The sequence below is a fragment of the Bufo gargarizans genome, chromosome 6 (assembly GCF_014858855.1).
Source record: "Bufo gargarizans isolate SCDJY-AF-19 chromosome 6, ASM1485885v1, whole genome shotgun sequence".
In the NCBI taxonomy this organism is placed as follows: Eukaryota; Metazoa; Chordata; class Amphibia; order Anura; family Bufonidae; genus Bufo; species Bufo gargarizans.
In genome coordinates this window covers 52,450,090-52,477,286 of record NC_058085.1, presented here as the reverse complement: position 1 = coordinate 52,477,286, position 27,197 = coordinate 52,450,090, and the positions used below count along the sequence as shown (strand labels likewise).

The 27,197-nt window shown below is 42.3% G+C and overlaps 1 protein-coding gene across 1 annotated transcript in view; it reads left to right on the top strand.

Moving 5' to 3' along the window:
- Positions 1 to 27,197, top strand: part of LOC122941255 (alpha-N-acetylgalactosaminide alpha-2,6-sialyltransferase 2-like) — an 84,291-nt gene that overhangs the window by 28,627 nt on the left and 28,467 nt on the right. The window contains exons 2-7 of the mRNA XM_044298345.1: positions 11,582 to 11,909; positions 14,820 to 14,985; positions 21,729 to 21,894; positions 21,980 to 22,118; positions 22,865 to 22,968; positions 23,837 to 23,920. Coding sequence (XP_044154280.1) covers positions 11,582 to 11,909; positions 14,820 to 14,985; positions 21,729 to 21,894; positions 21,980 to 22,118; positions 22,865 to 22,968; positions 23,837 to 23,920 — 987 coding nt within the window. The remainder of the gene's footprint in view (positions 1 to 11,581; positions 11,910 to 14,819; positions 14,986 to 21,728; positions 21,895 to 21,979; positions 22,119 to 22,864; positions 22,969 to 23,836; positions 23,921 to 27,197) is intronic.

The following is a 27,197-nucleotide window of genomic DNA, read 5'->3' as shown; positions in this document are numbered from 1 at the left end:
ATTATTTTGCACTCCCTCTGATCCGTCAGAACAATAACCCCCCAAAAAAACGGATCCTGTCTGTTGAGCTATTACTCAGTCACCATTTGGTCAGTAATCCATCAGTATTACTAAAGCCCAAAAAAAAACAGGAGTGGATCCAAAACAGAGATGACACGTGAATGGAATATTTGCATGTCTTCTGTGTTTTGTACCCACTCCTGCTTTTGGCTACCAAATCATAAGTCAATTCTGATGGGACCATACAGGCCTTACAGCTGCTACACAGACAGTATCCGTTGTGCGTCTCATTTTTCCTTCCTTCTGACAGATTAGAAGAAGGGTCAAATAAATGATTATGTCAACCAGGCCAAAAAGGCAAAATAGTGGCCCAGTCATGGAGTGGGGAGGGTGGGAGAACAGCTTAAGAAGTCCACAGAGTGGCCCAATGACATAGTTTGGTGGTGGCAGCAGCATCAGGAGACCACAGAATGGCAAGGTGACATAGTGTGGAGGTGGAAGCAGCATCAGAAGACCACAGAGTGGCAAGGTGACATAGTGTGGATATGGCAGCAGCATCAAGAGACCACAGAGTGGCACAATGACAGAGTGTGGAGTTGGCAGCAGCAGCATGAGGAAGCCACAGAGTGGCAAGGCAACATAGTGTGGAGGTGGCAGAAGCATCAGGTTTCCACAGAGTGACCCGGTGACAGAGTGGGGAGGTGGGTGGCAATAACAGTGCCCGCTGACAATGGTGGGTGTAAGAAGGAGCACTTGGCATCAGATGTGTGGCATCAGGTGGGTGGCAGCATCAGAATAGTAGCTGAGGCATATAGCCAGAAGAAACCGGTCTCTTTTGTCAATGTTTGGGTGAGGCAGCATGGATTATCTAATCTGATCCATCAGGCATTGTTGGGTGGAAATCAGGCTGATCCACGTCTGATTCATCTTGACAAAGGTCAGTCTCTCCACATTTTGGGTGGACAGGCGAGTTCTCCTTGGGGTAACTATGGCCCCTGACGCACTAAACGCCCGCTCTGATGCTGGCAGGACAGCTTTTCCAGAGGAAACTCAGCCAGTTGCGGACACAAATAAAGTTTGACTGCCCAGTAGTCCAGCGGATCTTCAATGATGGCTGGCAGGGTGCACTCCAAGTATGCCGCCACCTGCTGGTTCAGGTTCTGCTCTATGTCTAGCTGCTGGTGAGTAGTTTCTTCACTATGCGGGTGAAGGAAGCTGCTCATCAGCGACTCTAGACTCAGGCTGCTACTGATGGAGCTGGTACTGCTCCTGCCACCCCCTCCAGCAGCCATGGCAGAGGAATGTGAGAGCAGAGGGCCCCCTGGTCAGACCTGCGAGAGGATGGACGATGGCGCAGATAGGCAGTGGCCAACTGACTACATAGGATTTCTCTACAGTAGTTCAGTTTGTCCTCCCTCTCACCGGTAGCGAGGGTCCAACAAGGTGGAGAGCCAGAAGTAATCCCTTTGCCTAATGGTGACAATTTGGATGTCACTACGCAAGCAAGTGAGCATGCATCGGGTCATTTGTGCAAGTGACTCGGAGGGACTCCCTGCCTCCATCTCCACTGCATACTGCCACAGTGTGTCTTGGTCTTCTGTCTCATCTTCCTTATCTTCCTCTTGCTCCTCCGGCTGCTCCTGCTCCTCCTTTCCTGTCACCTGTGTAGAAAAACCACCCATTTCACTACACATTGCCTGTGCTCCAATGTCCTCCTCCCCCTCCCCCTCCATTTCAGCCCCCACAGGGCTCATGTGACCATGAGATGTAGGCGCCACGTCTCCAGTCCCCTGACCAGCCAGATTTACTAGCATCTGTTCCAGGATATGAACCAGTGGAATGATGTTGTTCATCCCGTAGTCCTGGCGACTGACAAATAAAGTGGCCTCCTCAAAGGACATGAGCAAACGGCAGGTGTCATGCATGAGCTGTCACTGGCTAACATCGAAGTTACACAGGGGAGTACCTCTGTCCACCTATATCTTCAATAAATCGTTAATGGCCTTTCTCTGTTTGTACAGTTGGTCCAACATATGCGGGGTGGAATTCCAATGGGTCGAAACGTTACATATCAGTCTATGTTGGGGGACGCTGTCAACAAGGTGAATCACTTAGACTATAAAAAAACTCAAACAATTAATTGTGTGTACAAGTGTGTGTGAAAAAAGGAGAAGAACAAAAAAGAACCATGATGATGACGTGAAATAATAAAGTGATTGGAAATTATTGTGCAATATAGTGATGTAAAATATGTAAATGTGATAAAAATTAATCGCAAATTAAATCTCATGACACATATTAGAGTGATGAAAAATATAGTGACCATGATTATGTATTGAAAGCCTAATAAAAACACGATTATGAATTTAATTATATATTAAGTTGTGACTACGTATTGAAAACCTAAAAAAATAAAATAATAAATGATAAAAAAATATATAATTGTGTATTGAAAACCTAATAAAATGATAAAAAGCAAGAAAGCATGATTGTACATTAAAAGCATATTAAAGTGATGAAAAAATGTCATATGCATGATTGTGAAAAAAGGGAAAAAAAATAAACAAGGAACTTTTTCTTTGCTCCATAAATAAACCAAAGGTCTAGGACTATATTGATGCACAAACCTAGAATGGAGGATGGTTAATAACATGCAATGACGACACTACATAAATTGATAAAAATTAATAAAAACCATTAAAAACAAGGAGCGTGCGCTGACCAGGGAAAGCCTATAGGAAAGACAAAAAGCCAGAAAATTCACTGAGTCCAATGAATGAGTTTGAGTCCAATAAATGTGTTGCGTTTCCAAATCCACTTACATTCCAATTGAGCAATTTTCCTTGGGTATGCAATATATCCCCCGAACCTTCAGACCCTTAGGGTCGCAGGCATGACACATCTTAAAGTGTCTGGCAACACATTTCAAACTCATCACATCTCTCTCATTAAGAGCAGACAAGATGTCACGAACATGCTCCCGTACCCTGACTTTCAACTCCCTTGTGGTGAGGCCCATGTACACTTTCGAACATAGACATTGCGCATAATAAATCACTGCTGTACTAGTGCAACTAGTCAGTTGATGTGTGATTTTAAAAACCCATTCACCAGTAACATCACAAAACTCAGTAGCCCTTTCCATGTTGGTACATCCTATACATTTCCCACAAGGGGTGAAGCCCCATTTGGGTTTTCCAATTCCTGAAAGGATTAGAGGGACCGGTTTTATATACAAATTTCTCACTATACAAATATACAAATATACTAATTTCGCAACAATCGGATCCCTCAGTAGTACCGGCCAATATTTAACCAAACAGGCCTTCGTCTCAGACCATCTGGAGTGAAAATTAGTGACAAATCTCACTTTATCATCTATAGATTTTTCTATCTTAGAGTACAGGAGATTTGAACGGGAACATGATTTCTGTAAGCACTTTTAATGCATCGTTGACTATATCCACGATCAGAGAAACGTTGTTTCAAATTACTCGCATATTCTTCAAAATTATGGTCAATGGAACATATTCTACGTCCTCTAAGAAATTGTCCAACTGGAATGGATCGAATCAACTGTGGAGGATGAGACGAGGAAGCATGAAGGAAGGAGTTGACAGAAGTTGGTTTCCTAAACACACTTGTCACAATGGAACCATCTTCACTCTGTCGGACCTGTACATCCAAAAAATCAATGATGTCCTTATCAAATTTATATGTCAATCTTATATTCTTATTATTCTGATTCAACAATTTGAGCCATTCATGTAAATCATGAATGCACCCCTGCTAGATCAAAAACACATAGTCGTTGTACCGCGCCCAAAAAACGGCGCTGTCCATCAACGGGTGTCGATCTGACAGGAAGAGGTCTTTCTCCCACAGCCCCAAGAAGAGATTAGCATACGAGGGAGCACAGGGAGCCCCGATTGCGGTCCCCTGAAGCTGCAGGTAGAAAGACCAAGAGGTCCAACAGAAATGTTTTCTTACGTTCATCCACATTCTCTCTCTCCAAAAATAATTCCACCGCCTGAATTCCATCCTGATGTTTGATGCTAGTGTATAGAGATTCCACATCACATGTCACTAAGTACATGTCATCTTCCAAATGTATGCCATCAACCCTCTGCAAAAAGTCGGTCTAAATATCGCCTCACCTTCTCCATCAGGCTCCCACTACCAGAAATAATGGGCCTACCTGGAGGTATTCTTTCGTTCTTATGGGTTCTTATGTGGGCATCATGTAGAATTTTTGTAGTGAAAAGATATCTAGGAAACTTGCTCAATTGGAATGTTAGTGGATTTGTAAACTCAACACATTGCGTCCAAATGGACTCAATGAATTTTCTGTCTTTTCATCTTTCCTATAGGCTTTCCCTGGTAAGCGCATGCTCCTTGTTTTTAATGGTTTTTATGAATTTTTGAATTATTATCTATTTATGTAGTGTCGTCATTACATGTTATTAACCATCCTCCATTCTAGGTTTGTGCATCAATATAGTCCTGGGCCTTTAGTTCATTTATGGAGCAAAGAAAAAGTTCCTCTCTTTTTTTTATTCCTTTCATCATGCGTATGACATTTTTTCAGCACTTTAGTATGTTTTTAATGTACAATCATGCTTTTTATCATTTTATTAGGTTTTCAATACACAAATATGTTTTTTATTTTTTAGGTTTTCAATACGTAGTCACAATTTAATATATATTTCAATTCATAATCATGTTTTTATTAGGCTTTCAATACATAATCATGGTCACTATATTTTTCATCACTCAAATATGTGTCTATCAATTATCATGATATTTAATTTGTGATTAATTCATTATGATTACATAATTATTTTATAATTTTAATATTATATTATATATAATTATATATAATTTTATAATTACTTTATTTTTTCAGGTCATCATCATGGTTCTTTTTTCTTCTGCTCCTTTTTGCACACACACTTGTACACACAATTAATTGTTTGAGTTTTTTATAGCCTAAGTGATTCACCTTGTTCACATAAATGTGATGTGTTCTTTCACAATTTATGTTCATGGCCATGATTTATGTTAGAAACCTATATATAGCCCAAACAAAATTTAGGGCTCACCCCTAATCACAATATATATAACCGACCATAAGGAGTGAGACAAGTATAATACAAATAAACTGAGTGATACTAGAGTAGTCCAAAAATCAAGATACAAATATAAAAGGAGAGAAAGAGGCGGAAAAAAGTGAAAAAAATAAAAATAAAAAAAAGAGTACAGGAACAGGGCATGGCTCCAAAAGCTAGTAGGCGCTCGGCTGACCTCTCAAGTCAGAAACTGGGGTCCAAAACTGTTGAAACAACAAAAATAGACCAGTTTCTGAGGTCTCCGAGGGTTAATACGAGGGGCGGACAAAAGGAACTTGTCACAAAAAAAAATGACGACTCAGAGATGACTGAGTTAGAACCACAAAAAGCCTCTAGATACCCCGAAGAGGAAGACGGTATAATGGGGGAAGTTATCCCTAACGACAACTCCTCTCCGTTAGAAGAAATACTGCTAGCGGTCAAACAAAATGGGGATTTAATACAGGCTGTTACAACCCAACTTGGGTTTATCCAAGTTGATGTGGGACTAATAAAAGACAATTTGTCAAAAATGCGAGACAGAGTTAACAACCTCGAGGGCTCCGTTGCCCTGATACAGAATGAAGCCAAAAAAATAAACACGAAGTCTCCACATTTAAATTAGAGTATAACCTCCTGAAGAAAAAGGTGGCGGACCTTGAGGATAGGTCACGAAGATACAACGTGAGAATAATAGGGATTCCAGAGGGTGCGGAAGAGAAGAACCCAACCCAATTCATACAGAAGTTAATTTTTGAGAATTTTGGGAAAGATTCGTTTTCCCCTTTTTTTATGATAGAAAGAGCTCATCGGGTCCCAGGGGGTAAACCAATTCCAGGGAGACAACCTCGGACATTTCTTGTTAAGTTATTGACCACAGGGGATAAAGATATCCTTTTGAGAAGGGCGAGGGAATGCTCACCGGTTGTATACAATGGGAACAGATTGGCCTTTTTTCCAGATTTCTCAAAAGATATACAAGAAAAGAGACGCACATTTATGACTGTCAAAAAGAGGCTAAGAGAAAGGGATATTAAATATTCTCTTATATTCCCAGCAAAATTGCGGATTATTTTCAATGATAAAACTCTTTTTTTTGACACCTCGGAAGAAGCCGTGGATTGGCTTGATCGAAATAATCTATGATTTAATTGTTTTATGATGTGGCGGGAATAATAATTGTTATAAGGGGCCTATACCCCTAAATTTCTTTTTCTTCGCTTCCTAATGGGGGTGGCCGAGTGGGGGGAGTGCGGGAGGGATGGTCATAGGAGAGAAATCTACTACAATACGTGGTGGATTACCTGTATGGGGGGGGGGGGGGTTGGGCTGTGGTGCGTCAAAATATATATGTTTTTTTTTTTTTTTTTTTTCCTCTCTCCTCTTTTCCCATTTAACCGCTGTTGATAATGCTGACTAGAATTATTGCCTGGAATATACGTGGTTTGGGGGATAGAGGAAAAAGACAAGCGGTTTTTGACTTGACTCAGGTCCACTTACCAGCAATAGTATGCCTGCTAGAGACCCACCTCACTGAGGAGACCTCTAGGGTGGTCGACAGGGGATGGGCTGCGCACACGTATCATTCTACTTTCTCTAATTACTCGAGAGGTGTTACTGTCTTGATACATAGACTTATTGACTTCGTTTGTGAGGCATCCTCTGTCGACCAACAGGGGAGATTTATTTTTTTATATTGTAGGTTAAGGGGGAAGATATGTATTTTGGCCTTTGTCTATATTCCACCGCCATTTTCCTTTTCGGTTCTTAATTCTTTGGTATTATTTATGGATAAATGGCCAGAGTGTCCAACACTGATTATTGGCGATTTCAACTGTGTCATTGATCCTGTACGTGATAGGGTCTCTACGAGTGTCAGGAGTGATAGTCCGGTCCAGGGGAAATTGGTAAACATGTGAAATTGGTAAAGCGAATGAAATATGAAACGAGGTCAATATCGGATCACTCTCCGTTACTACTTGAACTCTGCTTATCTCAGGAAAGATACACACCAAAACCTCCTTTTAGACTAAATCCTTATTGGCTATCAGTTATAAAGACACATGAAATAATCCAAAATGAAATTGGCCGATTCTGGGATAATAACTATGGCTCAGCAAAAATTCAAGTGGTATGGGATACTTTTAAGGCGTATATGAGGGGATTGATGGTTAGTAACATCGCGAACCTTAGAAAGGAGTACGGGAAAAAACAGAAAAATCTAGAAGAACGTGTAGCACTGGCGACAGAATCCTTTTATATGAATAAGACGGAGGAGAATAGGGAAAATATGCAAAGAGCCACACAAATATATTCTAATTTTTTATTGGACAAGGCCCAACAGAGCCTTTTTTTTAAAGGGCAAAAATACTTTACGGAGTCAGGGCGACCTGGTAAATTTTTGTCCAGAGTAATTTCAAGCCAACAATCCAAAAAATATATAGATAAGGTTCGATTGATTGATGGTAGGATGGTCACTAGACAGGGTCCGGTAGAGAAGGCCTTTGTTGACTATTTCCTTGATTTGTATAAAGCTGAATCCAAGATCACAGATGATAAGATAGATTTCTATCTTGACAGGATCATCTTTCCAACTATTACTGAGACGCAAAAGAAAGCACTTGAACTAGAGGTCTCAATTCAGGAACTTGAGGGAGCTATTAAATTATGCTCCGCCAATTCCACTCCTGGTTCAGATGGGCTCCCATATGAATTCTATAGTAAATATAGGGATTGTATTCTCCCAAGACTGTTGGAGGTCTTTTCTGAATCAATGGAGGATGGGAAGTTGCCAGATTCAATGATGGAAGCTGTAATAATATTAATTCCAAAAAAAGGCAAGGACCCTTTAGATTTAGAATCTTATAGACCAATCTCACTGCTTAATGCAGATGTAAAGCTTCTTGCGAGGGTCCTGGCTACAAGGCTTTCTAGGGTCATTTCCTCTATTGTCCATCCGGATCAGAGTGGCTTTATTCAGAACAAGGGCACACATCATAATTTACATCGGCTTTTTTCTAATATTCAGGCCCCTGGGGGGACCGCTCGCTCCATCCTGTCATTGGATGCCTCTAAGGCCTTTGACAGGGTGGAGTGGCGCTTCCTCTGGAAGGTTCTGGCAAGGATGGGCTTTGGGGAAAAGTTTATACGTACTCTTAAGTTATTGTATAGATCTCCAAGGGCAAAATTGAGTCTTAATGGAATACTGAGTAGTAGTATTGATTTAAATAGAGGCACGCGGCAGGGCTGTCCATTATCCCCCTTGTTATTCGATATTTATATCGAACCCCTTGCGATGGCCATCAGGCAGGACGATCAGGTTAAAGGATTTGGTACGCTAGGATCACAAGACCGTATCTCCTTATATGCGGATGATGTTCTTTTTTTTATAGACCACACGGAAATTACTCTTCCTAGGATTATTCAAATGGTTAAAGCATTTGGTGAGGTGTCTGGTCTTCTTATAAACTGGGCCAAGACCAGTTTGATGCCAATAGACCCCCTGCCACAGAAAGAGGTTCTTGTGACACAGTTAGACATTGTTGACACTTTTCAATACTTGGGTTTGACTATATCACCCCGGGTTGAAAATTTTGTACAACTTAATTTGATCCCCATAATGGTAAAGATTAGAGCTAAAATAGGGATCTGGCTGAGACTTCCCCTATCCAGAGCTGACCGAGTTTCACTAGTTAAAATGGTGATATTACCACAATTTCTTTATGTGCTCAGGAATACACCTATTTGGATACAAGATAAATATTTTAAACTCATGGAAAGAATAATTAATGATTTAATATGGGGAAGAAAGCGAGTTCGAATAAAGCTGGAATATTTGTATAAATCAGTGGAGTGCGGGGGTTTAAATCTCCCGTACTTTAAAGGGTATTTTATTGCAGCCCAGTTATTGATGTGCTATGAATCAGAGAATAGTGCATTGCTGGGGAAGTTGGTAACTAGCCACGCCCACAATAATATTTTTACCTTGTTGGAATCTGGCCTATTGAAGAGTTATGAGCGAGGCTACAGAGAGACTATAAAACTACTCCTGAAAGTGTGGGCTACAACTAGGACATGGTTGAAGGTTAAGGGTTCACTTACATTTACGCCGCTCTGGCATAATCTGTATTTACAAAGGCTAGATGATATTGCAGCTGACACATTTTGGCAGAAGAATAAAATTCTGTATATTTCACAGGTAGTTAAAGATAGAGAAATTAAACCATTTATAGAGATGACACATAATATAGAAAACCTTTCATGGTTTAGGTATTTTCAACTGCGCTCAGTACTATCCAGTTTGGATGATAAACTGGTGTTGGATATAGATAATTCATCTTTTTTGAATGATTGGGTAGGGGGTACACTGTCTAGAATAAAAATTTCAAATATATATAAGTTATTACTTAAGGCACGGTTTAGTGATACACAGTCACCAGGACAAAAAGCGTGGGAGGTGGATTGTCCGAATTTACAAATAGAAGGGTGGGAGAATATTTTTGGGAACTTAGGCTCACTATCCCAGAACTTCAACCATGTTTTAATACAATTTTATATTTGCCATAGATTATATATCACTCCCCTATGGATGAATAAATGTGGATTAAGAGACACGTCTAACTGCCCTAAATGCGACACTGTAGGAGCGGATTTTCTTCATATGATATGGACTTGTCCAGAACTCATAAACTACTGGAATACTATAAATAATTGTATTATGTATAAACTAAAAATACGAATCCCTTTTGAACTACAAGTATTCGTGCTTAATGATCTTTCCAAACTAAATAATCACAAGTATCAAAAGATCCTCCTGAGTAGGATACTGATGTTGGCCAGAGTGTTGGTCAGTCGGACCTGGTTTGCGCGATATACTCCAGATATAATTACATGGATAAATCTAATTGTTAAGGTAAAAAATTATGAGAAAATTATGTATAAACAGAGGGAAGCTGAGGAGAAGTGGATTAAGATATGGGGTGGTTGGAGGACTTAATTAGTTGTGTTTAATTTCTTTATTTATAAAGGTTTTATTTTGACGCACCACAGGTAGGGGGGGAGGGGAGGGTTTTAGGGAATTGGGGTTGGGGGGGAATTGTATCCTTTTTTCTATTTGTAATGTTTTGATATATTAATTAATAAAGATAATCAAATTAAAAAAAAATAATAATATATATTTCAATTCATAATCATGTTTTTATTAGGCTTTCAATACATAATCATGGTCACTATATTTTTCATCACTCAAATATGCGTCTATCAATTATCATGATATTTAATTTGTGATTAATTCATTATGATTACATAATTATTTTATAATTTTAATATTATATTATATATAATTATATATAATTTTATAATTACTTTATTTTTTCAGGTCATCATCATGGTTCTTTTTTCTTCTGCTCCTTTTTGCACACACACTTGTACACACAATTAATTGTTTGAGTTTTTTATAGCCTAAGTGATTCACCTTGTTCACATAAATGTGATGTGTTCTTTCACAATTTATGTTCATGGCCATGATTTATGTTAGAAACCTATATATAGCCCAAACAAAATTTAGGGCTCACCCCTAATCACAATATATATAACCGACCATAAGGAGTGAGACAAGTATAATACAAATAAACTGAGTGATACTAGAGTAGTCCAAAAATCACATGTTTTATTTGAAAATCACAGATTTTTGGACTACTCTAGTATCACTCAGTTTATTTGTATTATACTTGTCTCACTCCTTATGGTCCATGATTTATGTTATGCATAATATATTTTTTATTATATCACTTGTTGTCGTATGCCAGGATTGGGGTATTACAATGCCTGTTCTTGCACTAGTATTAATTGTTTTGCCCCTTCAGTGTTCTTTCTCTTTGCAGCGCTATTATGCAGGCCTGTGCATGCGCTATTTGTAATTTGATGCCACCGGTACTATCCCCAATAATCTCGCAGGATGTGCCGATGTCATTACGTGACGCGATATGGGTCACGTGACCGAGGAGTCATGTGACGCCTCAGTCACTAAGATGCGATTCGCTATTATTCATTGGCCCAGGTGTGCACGCTTGTACAATTAGTATTGTGATTGGTGGATGAGGGTATTTATTGTGAGCCTTGTGGTGATGACGACACCCCCAGACGAAGGTTCGCCGAAACGTGCGTCAGGGTTGGCGCCACCCTGGAGGAAACACACCATGGCTAATATGTCTTTGATATTTGTATATTTGCACTTGCACTTTACCTACCCATCAACTTGTGGAGCAGTGAGGATATTACCAGCGTGTTCTCCCTCTGTTATGTCGCCTTTTCCTTGCACTTGTTTATCCATCACTGTTTATGGAGGGCTACTGGACTCCCTTGTGTTCCACTGTTGGAGGAGAACTTATTCAGCCATAGATTTTCTACATTCTTCTGTTTCGAAATGTATTGAAACTATTGAACCTGCCTAACCTCAATATGATATTTTACAGCTACCTAACAAAGGACAATAGTGGGTCCGAAGAAATAGACGAACAACTAGTCACATCTACACAATTTTCTACAGAGCCTCTACAACCTAAGGACACCACCGCAGCCCCTTCACCAAAACCATCTATGGGCCCCAACAAGCCTATAAAACTGACCCCTACACTTCAAAAAGTGTCCATCAAGCCAATAGATGAGTTGGTGGAATCACCACGTGGACCCACCCAAAGACCAAATGTGAACCTCAAGCTTCAGAATGCATCAACTCGAAAATCCACAACCTTTAACTACTTGGGGGAAAAGTACGCCACCGATGAGACACACGTCAATTCTGTAAGTCAATGCTATCAGTTATTTTTTACATATGGTATGTGATATCAGATTTTAGATGATCACTGCTTATCAGAGATGGGTCACAGTTGGTCCATGAAAGGGGTAACCATGATACAAAATATTTAATTTTTTACTCTGGAAACAGCAACTTTTTTTTACAGATCTGTGTTTTTATGTGTCACTTCTGTAATACCACTGATGCCTGGATTATTACCCTAGGTCTTCAGCTTCAGGTGGTTTTAAACTAATAGTATAGCCATTAGAAGACCCATTAAAAGCAGGCATGATGCTTGTTGTTGGTTTCCAATTAAAATTACTTTTTTCATGCCTATCGTTCAGTTTTCTATGTCTGTGCCTTTTAGCAGCAGAGGGTCCTGGCTTATTAAGAACTCTTCTACACAGGCCCTAGGTATGTTCTTCTTCGGTGATAATGAATCTCTTAGTGATCTATTTATGTCACCAGACTCAGGGAAGGAAATATTGGTTACTGATAGAGCAAATAGCGTTTAGTAAAGATGTCTTTGAATTGAAGGGTAAAAGTTGGAAATTCCTACATCCTGGAGCACATCTACTAGTGGTAAGAGCAGATCCAGCTCTTTAGGACTTGTTGTGGATATGTATTACATGGTCACCTGTTCTCCTCCCCCAATTCCTCCACATCCACCTCCCCCAGCCATGCAATCGGCTGATCACTCGGGAGGTCATAAGCAGCTATATTTCATGGATCATTTAATTCATTTATGCTGCCTTTGGATGCTTTCCATCCTGAATGCTTGTTATTGTCCCATCTAAGAACAAACCTGTGCAAATATCGGGAACAATGAGACCAAACATGGCCAAGAAAGTGACTGCCCGTCCATAAAAGTTTCTTGCTTCCAACACAACGCTCACTTTTGCATCCATAATCTGAATATAACATTAATCCTTAAAGGGGTTCTCCACTTTAGACAGTACCTGCTTGTTAGATTCTATAAGACGATTATTAAGTGTCTACATGCTGTGACCACCAATGATCAGTTGTAATCTGTGGCGCCACCATAGGAGAAATTAAATATTACACAGTGTCCATTCACATTGATGGGTTTTCTGTGTAATGCAGGACAAGAATCATAGAAAAAAAGATAATAATGCACTAACAAAATAGATGCAAGCATTATATATGGACTAAGCCCTCATTCTGATGTAATAAAATCTGAGACTCTTAGCCAATATATTTTAATCAAAACACATCTGTGCCCCCCTACCAAGGTGGTCTCAGGTCAGGCAGGTCCCACGCAAAACCTACCTGTACAACTGGCCATCTATGTTCAGGAGCGAAGACTCTGCACATATAGTGTGCTGCTCCTAGTAACCTCTATGTGCATCCAGAGGAGGAGCAAGCACACCTATATGTACCACCTAATCAAGGTGGTCTCTTTGATAAAAAGGGCAAAAGTGCACAGGAGCGCATTCACACTTGAAGGAGCCACCCCCTTAAGCATATACTACAAAAAAAACAAAAATCACAGAAAAGAGATAAAAAACTAAGATAAAAACATCCTGCACGATATGATAAACAAATATATTGGCTAAGAGTCTCAGATTTTATTACATCAGAATGAGGGCTTAGTCCATATATAATGTTTGCATCTATTTTGTTAGTGCATTATTATATTTTTTTTCCTGTGATTTAAAAAAAAAAAATGTAGCCAGGGACATCCGCATATTTATTTGTCATATAATGCAGGATGTTTTTATCTTTGTTTTTTTATCTCTTTTATGTGATTTTTGTTTATAATGCAGGACAAGACAGGTCATCTGTAGCGAAAGATGCTCTTTGTAACTGCTCTGTACACCATGGAGAAATGAAGATCCTAAACAGAGGGTTCTCCAAGATTTGCTAAAATTTAGCAGGGAGCAGTGGGCTTTGTAAAATTAAAAAAGAAATTGTACTCACCTTTAAAATGTCCCAGTGGCCACTGCTGCCAATCACCGGCCTCAGCAGTCATGTGTCATTCATTTATGTCCACTTGCTGAGGCCAGTGATTGGTTGCAGAGGTCACGTGAATGATGAACCTGAAATCATCACTTCATGCCCAGTGGAGATCGGAGTGGCAGCGACTGAAGCAGTGAAACATAAACAGGTGAGTAGGTTTTCTTAACAATTTTTTACAAAGCTCTCTGCCAAATCTTGGAAAACCTCTTATTAACTTTCCTAAGGATAGATTAACACAAATTATTGAAAGTAGACTAGCCGCTTTAACTCAAATGGAGTTGACAGATTTGGGCAACCTCTTTGTGTTAGAGAATGTCCCAAAAATGTGGAGCCCCACTAATGAACCATTAATGGAGCTTCATTAATGTAGTTACTTTACAGCATTGGACTGGCTCACCAGAGGATCCTCCTGTGGACGGAAGCTCTGCTACCATAGTGGGCCCCCAAAGTCCAGAGAAAAACAACATTTGGAGCTGCCTTAGGAGACCATAAATTGCTACCAGGGTCTGTTTTCTTAAATCAACAAGTATTTGACATTATTGATGATATGAGAGTTGGGCCCCGAGATTTTCTGGTGGGCCCAAGGAATCCTAGACCGACCCTGGCTCAGTAGACAGTAAATTGACTAGAGAATATAAAGCCCATTGGTCAAGCAAAGTCATCAAGTTAGGACCTAGGTTAAAGAAAACAGTTCTGGGTTTTATGGGTATTGAAGGTTGGTCCTTTCAACAATCTAGACAGTGTTCCTCAAGTCCTTACAGTGCACCTGCCGGTCATGTTTTCAGGATTTTCTTAGTATTGAGCAGGTGATATAATTAGTGTCAATGAATCAGAACTTGAGGACTGGAGTTGAGTAACACTGATCTAGAAGAATTCTGAATAATCTTTAGAGAACCTCTATACATCCTCAATGTGTTCCTTACACATATTTACAGAAATGTCCAAACCGCACAAGAGATAAGCTCGGGAGTAAGGAATTCCAAGATATGTTTTTGGAAAAAATACCAGTTTTGCAGTGGAAAAAACACGCTCAAGAGTCGGAATACCAAAGACTTAAGAAATACAATGGAGCTCAAGGCTGGGAGGGAGTGACCTGGCAGAGTAAGTTATTTATTTATTTCATGACCATGTCTAATGTCTAGAGCAAAGTGGTCCTTGAGCCCTACAGCATGCATTACTTATACATAAGATGGTTTTAAATGAACATCTAAACCATCAGTATCCCCAATGCATTCAGGTCTAGGCATGGTTTGTTCTTCAAGGTCTACAAAAACCAATTAGATGACCATCTGATGAGCTATATGAATGTCCACTAAACAGACCAGCCAAATGATACACTACATGGCCAACACTATGTGGACACCCAACCATCAAACCTACATGAGCTTGTTGGACATTCCATTTAGAGATGAGAGAATTTCTAAAAAATTTGATTTGTCCGGTTTGCCACATTTTCCGAAAAGATTAGATTCTGCTATTTCCTGGCTGCAGAAAGCCTGTATAGTGGTGTATAACACTGTGCCCTGCAGTAACATGCATAGGGAGTCTGCTGTGGTAGTGAAACAATACTGTGACTCAGTATGACATGCACATGACAGGTGTCACTTTTAGAATCACTGCACACTTCACTTATTTGGGCAGTTACAGGGCCAAGACTGACCAAATAACTCAAGTGTTAACTCAGCCTTACAGATCGATGTTAGCACCAGGTATAAAGAACCGCGCAGAGACCCAAGATCCTACTGTAGCGTGAAAGAGCGCACTCCTTTTACACCGTCATCAGCTGATTCCACATAGATGTCTACAGAACCTGTTCTATTAAACGCTTATACAAGTAGAGTCCTCCCTTCCTATGATTCATCAGAACAATAAGCCCCCAAAAAACAGATCCTGTCTGTTGAGCATCTGCCTTCACTCGATCAGCATTTGGTCAGTAATCCATCAGTATTGCTAAAGTTAAAAAAAAACAGGAGTGGATCTAAAACAGAGATGACACGTGAATGGAATATTTGCATGTTTTCTGTGTTTTGTAACCACTCCTGCTTTTGGCTACCAAATCATAAGCCAATTTTGATGGGACCATACAGGCCTTACAGCTGCTACATAGACAGGATCCGTTGTGCGTCTCATTTTCCCTTCCTTCTGACAGATCAGAAGAAGGTTCAAATAAATGATGATGTCAACCAGGCCAAAAAGGCAAAATAGTGGCCCAGTCATGGAGTGCGGAGGGTGGGAGAACAGCTTGAGAAGTCCACAGAGTGGCCCAATTACATAGTGTTGAGGTAGCAGCAGCATGAGGAGACCACAGAGTGGCACAGTGACATAGTGGGGAGGTGGCAGCAGCAGCAGCATTAGGACACCACAGAGTGGCCCATTTATATAGTGTTGAGTTAGCAGCAGCATGAGGAGGCCACAGACTGGCAAGGTGACATAGTGTGGAGGTGGCAGCAACAGCAGCAGCATGAGGAGCCCACAGAGGTGTCCAGTGACATAGTGTTGAGTTAGCAGCAGCATGAGGAGGTCACAGACTGGCAAGGTGACATAGTGTGGAGGTGGCAGCAACAGCAGCAGCATGAGGAGCCCACAGAGTGGCCCATGGACATAGTGTTGAGTTAGCATAAGCATGAAGAGACCACAGAGTGGCACGGTGACATAGCAAGGCGGTAGCAGCAGCAGCATGGAGGAGGCCACAGACTGGAAAGGTGACATAGTGTAGAGGTGGCAGCAGCAGCATGAGGAGGCCATAGTGGTACAATGACAGAGTGTGGAGGTGGCAGCTGCATGAGGAGACCACAGAGTGGCCCAGAGACAGAGTTGTGAGTTGGCAGCAGCATGAGGAGACCACAGAGTGGCAAGGTGACATAGTATGGAGGTTGCAGCAGCAGCATGAGCTGGCCACAGAGTGCCCCAGTGACATAGTGTTGATTTAGCAGCAGCATGAGGAGACCACAGAGTGGCAAGGTGACATAGTGTGGAGGTGGCAGCAGCAGCATGAGAAGGCCACAGAGTGGCACAATGACAGGGTGTGTAGGTGGCAGCAGCATCAGGAGACCACAGAGTGAACCAGTGACAGAGTGGGGAGGTGGGTGGCAATAACAGTACCTGCTGACGGTGGGTGTAAGAAAGAGCACTTGGCATTAGATATGTGGCATCAGGCGGGTGGCAGCATCAGAATAGTAGCTGAGGCAGGTAGCCAGAAGAAACTGGCCTATTTTGTCAAGGTTTGGGTGAGGAAACATGGATGATCTAATCTGATGCATCAGGCATTCGTGGATCCATGCCTGATGGCTGATTCACACCTGATTTATCTTAACAAAGGTCAGTTTCTCCACATTTTGGGTCGATAGGCGAGTTCTCCTTGGGGTAACTATGGCCCCCGCCACACTAAACACCCACTCTGATGCCACACTACTGGCTGGGTGGACAGCTTTTCCAGGCCAAACTCGGCCAGTTGCGATAACAAATTCAGTTTGGCTGCCCAGTAGTCCAGCGGATCTTCAATGTGGGGTGGCAGGGTGCTGTCCAAGTATGCCGCCACCTGCTAGTTCAGGTTCTGCTCCAGGTCTAGGTGTTGCTGCTGGTGAGTAGTTTCTTCACTAGGCGGGTTAAGAAAGCTGCTCATCATCGACTCTAGACTCAAGCTGCTGCTGATGGAGCTGGTACTGCTCCTACCCCCCACCCCCCACCCCGCAACAGCAGCCATGGCAGTAGAATGAGAGGGCAGAGGGCCCCCCAGTCAGACCTACGAGAGGATGGACAATGGCGCAGATAGGCAGCAGCCAACTGACTACATAGGATGTCTCTATAGTAGTTCTCCCTCTTAGTGGGTCTAAAAAAGGCCCCCAATTTGGACCGGTAGCGAGGGTCCAAAAAGGTGGAGAGCCAGAAGTCATCCCTCTGCCGAATGGTCACAATTCGGCTGTCACTACCTTAGAAAGCGAGCATGCAGCAGGCCATTTGCGCAAATGACTCGGAGAGACTCCCTGCCTCCATCTCCACTGCATACTGCCACGGTGATGTAGACGCCATATCTCCAGTCTCCTGACCAGCCAGATGTTCCAGCATCTGTTCCAGGATATGAAGTAGTGGAATGACGTTGTTCATCCCGTAGTCCTCGAGGGTGTGCTTGGCAGTGTACGAGTGGCTGAAGTGCATGCAAAGTTTCCTGGTCATTTTTAGGATGTCTTGCAGATGGGTGGAAGACTTCAAAAACCGCTTGACAACCAGATTAAACATGTGCACCATGCAGGGCGCACGGCTCAGCCCTACTAGACACAGCGCCGACACCATGTTTTTCCAGTTCTCGGTCACAATGGTTCTGATTTCGAGTTGTCGCAGAGAAAGCAAGGATTTGATTTCTTGATGATGGACGTGGAGCAGTTCCTCCCCTGTGTGACTCTGTTCGCCCAGGCAAACGAGGTGTAGAACAGTGTGACACCACCGTGCCCTGCACATGTGGTATGCTGAAGGAGCACTGTGAATTTTCCCTGCAGTGGAGGCTGAGGACACGATGGATGATGAGGAGGCAGAGGCAGACATTGTCACAGGACCAACGACGTGAGAACGTGAGGCGGAAGCGGCATCACCTGGCGAAGTTGCTGGTTTGGCTGGGCAGGAACCACATTTATCCAGTGGGCTGTAAAGGACATATATTGTACTTGACCATAGTTACTGCTCCACAAGTCGGCGTTGCTGTACACTTTGGCAGACACTAACAGGCTCAAGGACTGGCCGACCTTCTGTTCTACATGTGTGTGCAGGGCTGGCTGCCTTTTTGGCAAAGAAATGGCGGCTTGGGACTCTCCACATCGGCTCTGCACAAGCCATCAGTTCTCTGAAAGGTGCAGAGTCCACCTCTTGGAAAGGTAGGGACTGCAGCACCAGCAACTTGGCCAGGAGCACGTTCAGCTTCTGCGCCGTTGGATGAGTGCAAGCATACTGTTGTCTCCTGGAAATCGCATCGGGGATCGATTGCTGACGGAATGACTGACATGGAGTTGGAGGGCGAGCAGCAGAAGCATCAGGACCAGCAGATGATGAAAAGTACAGACAGCTCCCTTCGGCTGAGGTGGTGGAGCCTTGACTGCCTGAAATCTGGTGCGTGCCACTGGGTGATGCAGTGGTTTCTGCAGCAGGCTGGACCACCACATTGGAGCCACGGTTCTCCCAGGTCACTTTTATGGTGACGCTGCATATGTTGACGCAGGGCTGTGGTGCCAACATTGGCACCCTGGCCACGCTTCACATTCTGCCCACAGATTTGGAAAATGGCCATGTTCACCTCCTCCGGTGGCTTAACCAAATAACTGCCACACCGCCAAGTAGGTGATTTTACCCCCAACACTCCGCACTGACTGCTACCGCCGCTGGCTCCATGAACACCTGGACCAGTACTTTCTGGGCAGGTAGGCTCCTGCACAGCGGGTGGTCTACCCTGGGCATGTTTGGCTCCCAACCTCCCACTGCTGCCACCCTGCTGACTCCCGGCCATGCGACCGACTTGCTGGCTCTGCCGCTGCCTTACAAGCAAGCTGCCACACTCTTCTCTCGATGACAATGAAGCCCCTTCGACACCCAGCTCCCAATTGCGATCGGCTACATCATCATCGAGTACTGTCTGCACATCACTGATGTCCTCCTCAACAGTCTCTGAGCCAGTAGCCTGACCGCTTGCAACACCAGCTCCCACGCCACTCTCCTGATCACTACTTGCCCGCCTACCGATGAAAGCGGTGGATGTCTCCTCCAGATCATTGCTGGGCAGTAGCTGCTGACTGTTCTCTAGTAGCTCGTCCTCGCTGTATAGTGGAGCTGAGTCCACAGCATATAATACTTCTTTGGCTGAGGGAACAGAAAAGGACAGAGGAGGGTTGAGGACAGGTGAGGGCCATGTCAACTAAGGGTTGTGTCTGACGAACCCACCAACTCTTGGCTGGCGGTGTCTGATGTCACTTGGGACAAAGTGGATGACCGAGTCAACCATTCAAGAACCGCTGGGTTGCTGGTCAAGACACAACCGCTAGCTGACACTGGAAGCTCAGGCCTATGGAAGTGACTCCTGCTGCCACGCACCCTTACTCTGCTGCGACCTGTCCCTGCGCCAGAAACATTTAGGGCTCTGCCCCTTCCCTGTGCAGGGCCTTTCACTTCTCTGTCTCACATACTGTCAGATCAAATAAGTAAATAAAAAGGAAATTAATACACCCCAAAAAAGGCTGTAATTTTGTCACTTCACCACACAATGGCAAATAACTTTTTTTTGCCACTAATACACGCCAAAAAAGGCTTCAGAACATATAACTGCACCGCTAAATGGCAAATAATACTTTTTTTTTGCCACTAATACACGCCAAAAAAGGCTTCAGAACATATAACTGCACCGCTAAATGGCAAATAATACTTTTTTTTTGCCACTAATACACGCCAAAAAAGGCTTCAGAACATATAACTGCACCGCTGAACGGAAAATAATACTTTTTTTGCCACTAATATACGCCAAAAAGGGCTGTAATTTTCTCACTTCACCACACAACGGCTAATAAGCCCTTTTTTTCCCACTAATACATGTCAAAAAAACATTAGAACATATAACTGCACCCTTGAACGGCAAATAATACTTTTTCCCCCCACTAATACATGCTAAAAAAGGCTGTAATTTTCTCACTTCACCACACAACGGCTAATAAGCCCCTTTTTTTCCACCACTAATACAAGCCAAAAAAGGCATTAGAACATATAACTGCACCACTGAATGGCAAATAATACTTTTTCCCGCCCCCCACTAATACACGCTAAAAAAGGCTGTAATTTTTTCACTTCACCACACAACGGCAAATAAGCCCTTTTTTCCCCACTAATACATACCTAAAAAAGACTTTAGACCATATAACTGCACCGCTGAACAGCAAATAATACTTTTTTTTGCCACTAATACATGCCAAAAAGGGCTGTCGTTTTCTCACTTCACCACACAACGGCTAATAAGCCCTTTTTTTCCACCACTTATACACGCCAAAAAAGGCTTTAGAAGATATAACCGCACCGCACAAGGGCTAATAAGACGTAGAAATATTTCCTAGTAATACACCCTGTTAATGGCTGTATCACACAGCACTTACACTCCAATAAAAAGAATGGTTTGCTGGAATTGCAGAACTATCATCTATTGCAAACCTAAAAGCAGCTGTATATTGGCAATTTGGATCCCCAGTCATTGCAGCAAGGTGTAATAGGATTGCTCCTATTATCCAGGCTGTACACCTCTCTATTGGACCCTGTTCTGCTTCAATACTGTGGAATAATTCCTCCCTATCCTTTCCCTACACTTCTAATGTTCTTTCCCTGAACGTCTATACAGCAAAATAAAAGTTTTAAAGTTTTCCTAGCACTTTCCCTAGTGCCTGCTGACGTCTCTCCCTGCACTAAATACACTGGAAAATGTCTGAATCCAAGATGGCTGAGGCTATTTATAGGGCTGTGACATCACAGGGCTGGCTGGCTGCTGATTGGCTGCATGCATGGCATTGTGGGTGATTCCTTGTTCCCAGAGTTCCTTACTCCATGTCCTAACATGTGCAGCAGCCATTTTAGAAAAAAAAAAAGGAATTCGTTACCACAAAGCGTGAGGAAATTCGGATTCGGTGCAAATCAAATTTTTCCTGAAATTCTGATTGAATTCCACTTCGTCAACTGCGATTCACACATCTCTAATTCCATTCCAAAACCATGGCCGTTCAAATGCAGTTGGCCCTTTTTCGGCTATAACACCCATAGCCAAAATCATGACAAGCACACAGATGGAAACTAGTCATATACTTAATACTTTTTCATATATCTTTCTCCAGTTATTAATGAATCCCTTAACATGTTGAACTCCACGGGTAATGCCTACATGTTCGATACCTGGAGAGGGCAGAAGCCTTGTATTCGGTGTGCTGTGGTGGGCAATGGTGGCATTTTGAATGGATCTGGAATGGGACAAGAGATTGATTCCCATGACTATGTCTTCAGGTATCAAGCTTCACTTATAAAATTCACCACAAAGACCATGATTGTAGCCGGTTCCTCATGTTCTATTTATTGGCTTAACTTTCAGGGTAAATGGTGCCATTACGAAGGGTTTTGAGAAGGATGTTGGCGAACGAACTTCGTTCTTTTCATTCTCAACAAATACATTGATGAATTCATTATATGCATATGGGAATAAAGGATTCAAGATGGTTCCCCGTACACCGGTAATGCAAAATATACACACTTATTGGCATTGTTACCTAAATTTTGGCTGTAGGCATCTTAAAGACTCAAGAGTCAAGTACACCACCCTCAGTGCCATATGTGGATACACATCCCTCCATCTTGGGCCACTCTCCATAGTCAACCAGTGTAGAAGACTTTGTCCACTTGGATCAGGTGGGATTTACTACATTTCCCTTTTCTTTGTGATCCCTATTACACTACTCATGCAACATCTACAAATGCTTCAGGTCATGCCCCTTTTGTCTGTCATGTGACTAAAGGTCCTACTTGTGGGCAGGCCGAGAAGAGAGTTTGGCCTGAGTATTCAGGGGTAGGATGCATCTCTGAAAATTCCATCACAGAATGCTGAGCTTGTCATATGGACTCATCGGTTTACCATCATAAGGGGGCAGCACTATTTTATTTTTCACCGTAGGCCATAGAATGATAGAATGACCCTGAACCACTAGTTGGTTATAGCGTCCATTGTTCTTCTTTTGAAGATGACCACTCTATTCACAGATACCCTTCAGTTTTTAAAGGGGCAGTCTGGGCAAAACTGATACACTTCAAGTCCAGGGCCAGAGTTGGTGGGGCTTTCCTTTGTTGTCTTTGAACTATGAGTCATGCTCCACCCCTGAGTAGCGTATTCATGATTGTCTCTGTAGATAAATTGTAAGCTTTGCTCCAAGTATTGTGCCCTGGTCACGGTCTAGTTTCTAACTACACACTTTCATCTCCTCAGGAAACCCGCTATGTCATCTTACCGGATCATGACAGAGACTATTTAATGGTGCGGGCAGCTCTCACAAACACCATTATTGATCGGGGCTGGGACAAGGGCAAAGAGTAAGTCTTTTTGTCTTAACTAGATTTCCTATTAGGTGGAATAGACTTGGAACTTCCTAAATACATCACACTACTTATCCTGAGTTTCTGCCTGTATTATACTCCAGAGCTCCATTCACAATTCTACAAGCTTTAGAGCTGAAATCTCATAATATTTCCCTATTTATAGCAGCAACTATTCAAGTATCCGATGCATAAGAAGCTTACTGCCCAATGACAGTGTATCAGCTCAGCTTCAAATTAGGGAGCGTCTGACTGTTTCTAATCAGACATTAGATATGTCAACCAAGAGATATACAAAAGACCAGAACTCCTATATCTCAGGAGAGCAGGTCTCAGTTCTACAGAGTCAGATCCTACAGAAAAATGTATTTAAAGATGAATTGCTCCTGTAAACAAGCAAAATGGTGGTCATGACAGCAACGCTAATCTTCTTTAGTATCCTAAACCAGGAATGGAATATCAGCCATATTGCTTGTGAATAATGATATCCTTAAAGGGGTATTTCCATTTATAGGAGTTATAGCCTATTCATAGTATAGGTCATAAATACTTGATAGTCCAACCTCTGGAACCATCAGGAAGTCCAGTGACCCCAGTTTGCTGATTCCCATTCCCTGCCATCTCCATACAGTTCAAAGGAGAGGTGGCTATGCTTGGTTATTTCTGTATCTCTCATTGACTTCAATGCAAAGGGTCACCTGCAGGTGTAGGTACCTCCCCTCTGAAATGTATAGAGTGTTCGAGTAACAGAAATTGGCAGATGAAGCGCATCCCATAAGGTGCAGTCCCAAAGGTGAGATCTGCACTTGTCATACATTTTTTTCATATAACCAGATATTAACTTCCCTCTCTTTTCCGTCCATAGTCCTTCCCATTATTTTGGCAAGAACCTGACCACAGAACATTTTAAGATCCTGCACCCCGACTTTATGCGATACCTCAGAAACAGGTGAGTTCTTTACTCTCACCAATATTTTCCTGAAAAGCTACATTATAGGATAATGGGTATACATATATACATGAGATTTTATGACACTCTTATGGGGGCAAAGTGGTTATCCAGATTATTTGGTGCTGTTATTGGCCCTATCAATATGACTGTGATTGTCCAATGGCTGGCATTGTTATGTGAACAGAATAATTAAAATTGTTATGGGGACAGAATGACTAGCACTATTATGGGGGGGGGGGGGAGACTGTGGCTGACACTGTTATGGGAGAATGACTAGCACTGTTATGGGGGGACTGTGGCTGACACTGTTATGGGAGAATGACTAGCACTGTTATGGGGGGGGACTGTGGCTGACACTGTTATGGGAGAATGACTAGCACTGTTAAGAGGGGACTGTGGCTGACACTGTTATGGGAGAATGACTAGCACTGTTATGGGGGGGACTGTGGATGACACTGTTATGGGAGAATGACTAGCACTGTTATGGGGGGGACTGTGGATGACACTGTTATGGGAGAATGACTAGCACTGTTAAGAGGGGACTGTGGCTGACACTGTTATGGGAGAATGACTAGCACTGTTATGGGGGGACCGTGGCTGACACTGTTATGGGAGAATGACTAGCACTGTTATGGGGGGACTGTGGCTGACACTGTTATGGGAATAGATTGACTAGCCCTGTTATGGGATAGGATGACTGTTCTGGGGGGACTGTGGCTGACACGGTTATAAGAGTAGAATGACTAGCCATATTATGGGGGTAGAATGATTAGCACTGTTATGGGGACAATATGGCTGCCACTGTGATGGGGGTAGAATGACTATCACTTATTGGGGTATTGGGACTGGCTTTGTTAAGGTGGTAGAATGACTAGCAGCGGTATGGAGCCAATATGACTAGCACTGTTATGGGTTATTGTGCTTGCACTCTGATGGGGGTAGAATGACTAGCACTGTTATGGGGCAGAATGACTAACACTGTTATAGGAGAAGATGTAGGAAGGAACCGCAGCACTCCAATCTACAATCCAATCATGTGTTTATTAACACCGAATCAAAGCAACGTTTCGACTTTACAAGTCTATTTCAAGCTTGAAAAAGACTTGTAAAGTCGAAACGTTGCTTTGATTCGGTGTTAATAAACACATGATTGGATTGTAGATTGGAGTGCTGCGGTTCCTTCCTACATCTTCTCTTGTGACTGTGGGACCCCTGAGGCCGGGGCCTGACACCGCGAGCACTGCCGCCTAGTATAGACTATCTATAGTCAGTAAGTGGTACTATCCTACTTTTTTGTATTGTTTTAACACTGTTATAGGGTCACTGTGCTTGCCACTGTTATTGGGGGCAGCATAGCTGTTCTTAATAAGAGAGCACAATGGCTGTCAATGGTATAAGGGCACTGAAGCTGGACCTGTAATGGCAGCACTGTGGATGTCACTGCTATTGGGGCACTGTTGGTTGTACTTTTTTTGTGAACTGGCTGGCACTGTTATAGGGACACAGTAATTGATACCGATATGCAACACTTTGGCTGTCACTGGTTTTAGGGCATTGTAGTTGGTACTGTAATGGACGCACAGTAGCTGCCACTATAATGTGGTTGTTATTGTTTTGGGGGCACTGTAGCTGATACTGTTGTGGACGGCACTGTTGAAGAGACACAATGGCTGGCACTGGTACCGGAGCACCAGTAGAGCATAATTATGGAGCAATGTGTCTGGTACTGCCATGGGGGCACTGTGACTGGGGCTATTATGGAAGACCTCTCCAATCTCCATTCTTCAAAAAACTATTCATGGGTTGACTACTGAGTACAGGGAGGTGGCAAATGTAAGCAGTTGGCCGTGAGAACTGGTTTCCTTTATGAGAACTCCTTGTATGGCTCCTTTATCTCAGTGTATACATTGGTGTGTCTTGTTTATCTGCCATCGAGGATTACTGACCTATTCATTAGGCACTACACGGCTGCCATTAAGATAAAAGGACTTTTTTCCATTTTGACATCTGCTCTAGGTTGACACAGTCAAACCTATAAAGGGAATTGAGGAAATAACTTCCTGTAACAAGACACTTAAAACCAGAAGCAGCATCAGAGAGGTCTTGAACATGGTGGTCAGTCCAACAGAGATCAAGTAGTCACCAAAATAATCTTTACAAGGGGTGACCACACAGTCATGGGTAGGCTGAGACCTCCTTGGATCAAGATTAGTGACATCACCATGCCTGGTGAGGTGACACGACATGATTTGAGAGTTCAGTTGGTCAGTCATCAGCTAATGTCCCTTAGGATCCTAACCAGCCTAAATCTCCAACTTACCTGACCACTTAGTCTGTCTTGTTCTACTAGATTACTTCTGGAGAACCCGTAGGGGTAAGTTCCCCCCTTATTTATATTGGGAGGCACCATATTACACCTATATTTAGAGGGCTAAAATGTCATAAAAGAACATACACACCAATTTTATTTGTTGGGACATAGAAATACTTTACTAGAAGCCGCCCTAGTGCATCTTCACCAGGTCTCTGGCCTATCATGATGACTTCATCATGCACGGATTGACCAAATCAGTCAACTTCTTCGACAAGTGATGCTGCCTGCTCTGCTAAATCTGACACCCATACCTCTACTACATCTGTATGGAAACACAATAGGGCTCTTGTCTTGTACTTTGCTCTCTTTTAATGAATGTCATGACTAATGAGCTTGGGACCGTCAACATGACTCAACAGAGGTCAAAGCCACCGTTTATCCCTCGTGATTCCAGAAAGGACATAATAAATCAAATGATTTCTGGCATGTTATACCCCTCATTGTTCTTTATCAAAAAGAATTATTCACAAATGCGTATTGTCTATTATATAGACTTCACTTCCAAAGGTTATAGAGATATAAAGATAATGTCATTAGATTTATAGTTTTGTACATAGGAGCGGCATTATTGTAGTTACATTCTTGCACATAGGAGCCAATATTATTGTAGTTACATTCTTGTACATAGGAGCAGTATTATAGTAGTTACATTCTTGTACATAGGATACAGTATTATAGTAGTTATATTCTTGTACATAGGAGGCAGTATTATAGCAGTTATATTCTTGTACATAGGCACAGTATTATAGTAGTTATATTCTTGTACATAGGAGCAGTATTATAGTAGTTATATTCTTGTACATAGGAGCAGTATTATAGTAGTTACATTCTTGTACATAGGAGCAGTATTATAGTAGTTATATTCTTGCACATAGGAGCCAATATTATTGTAGTTATATT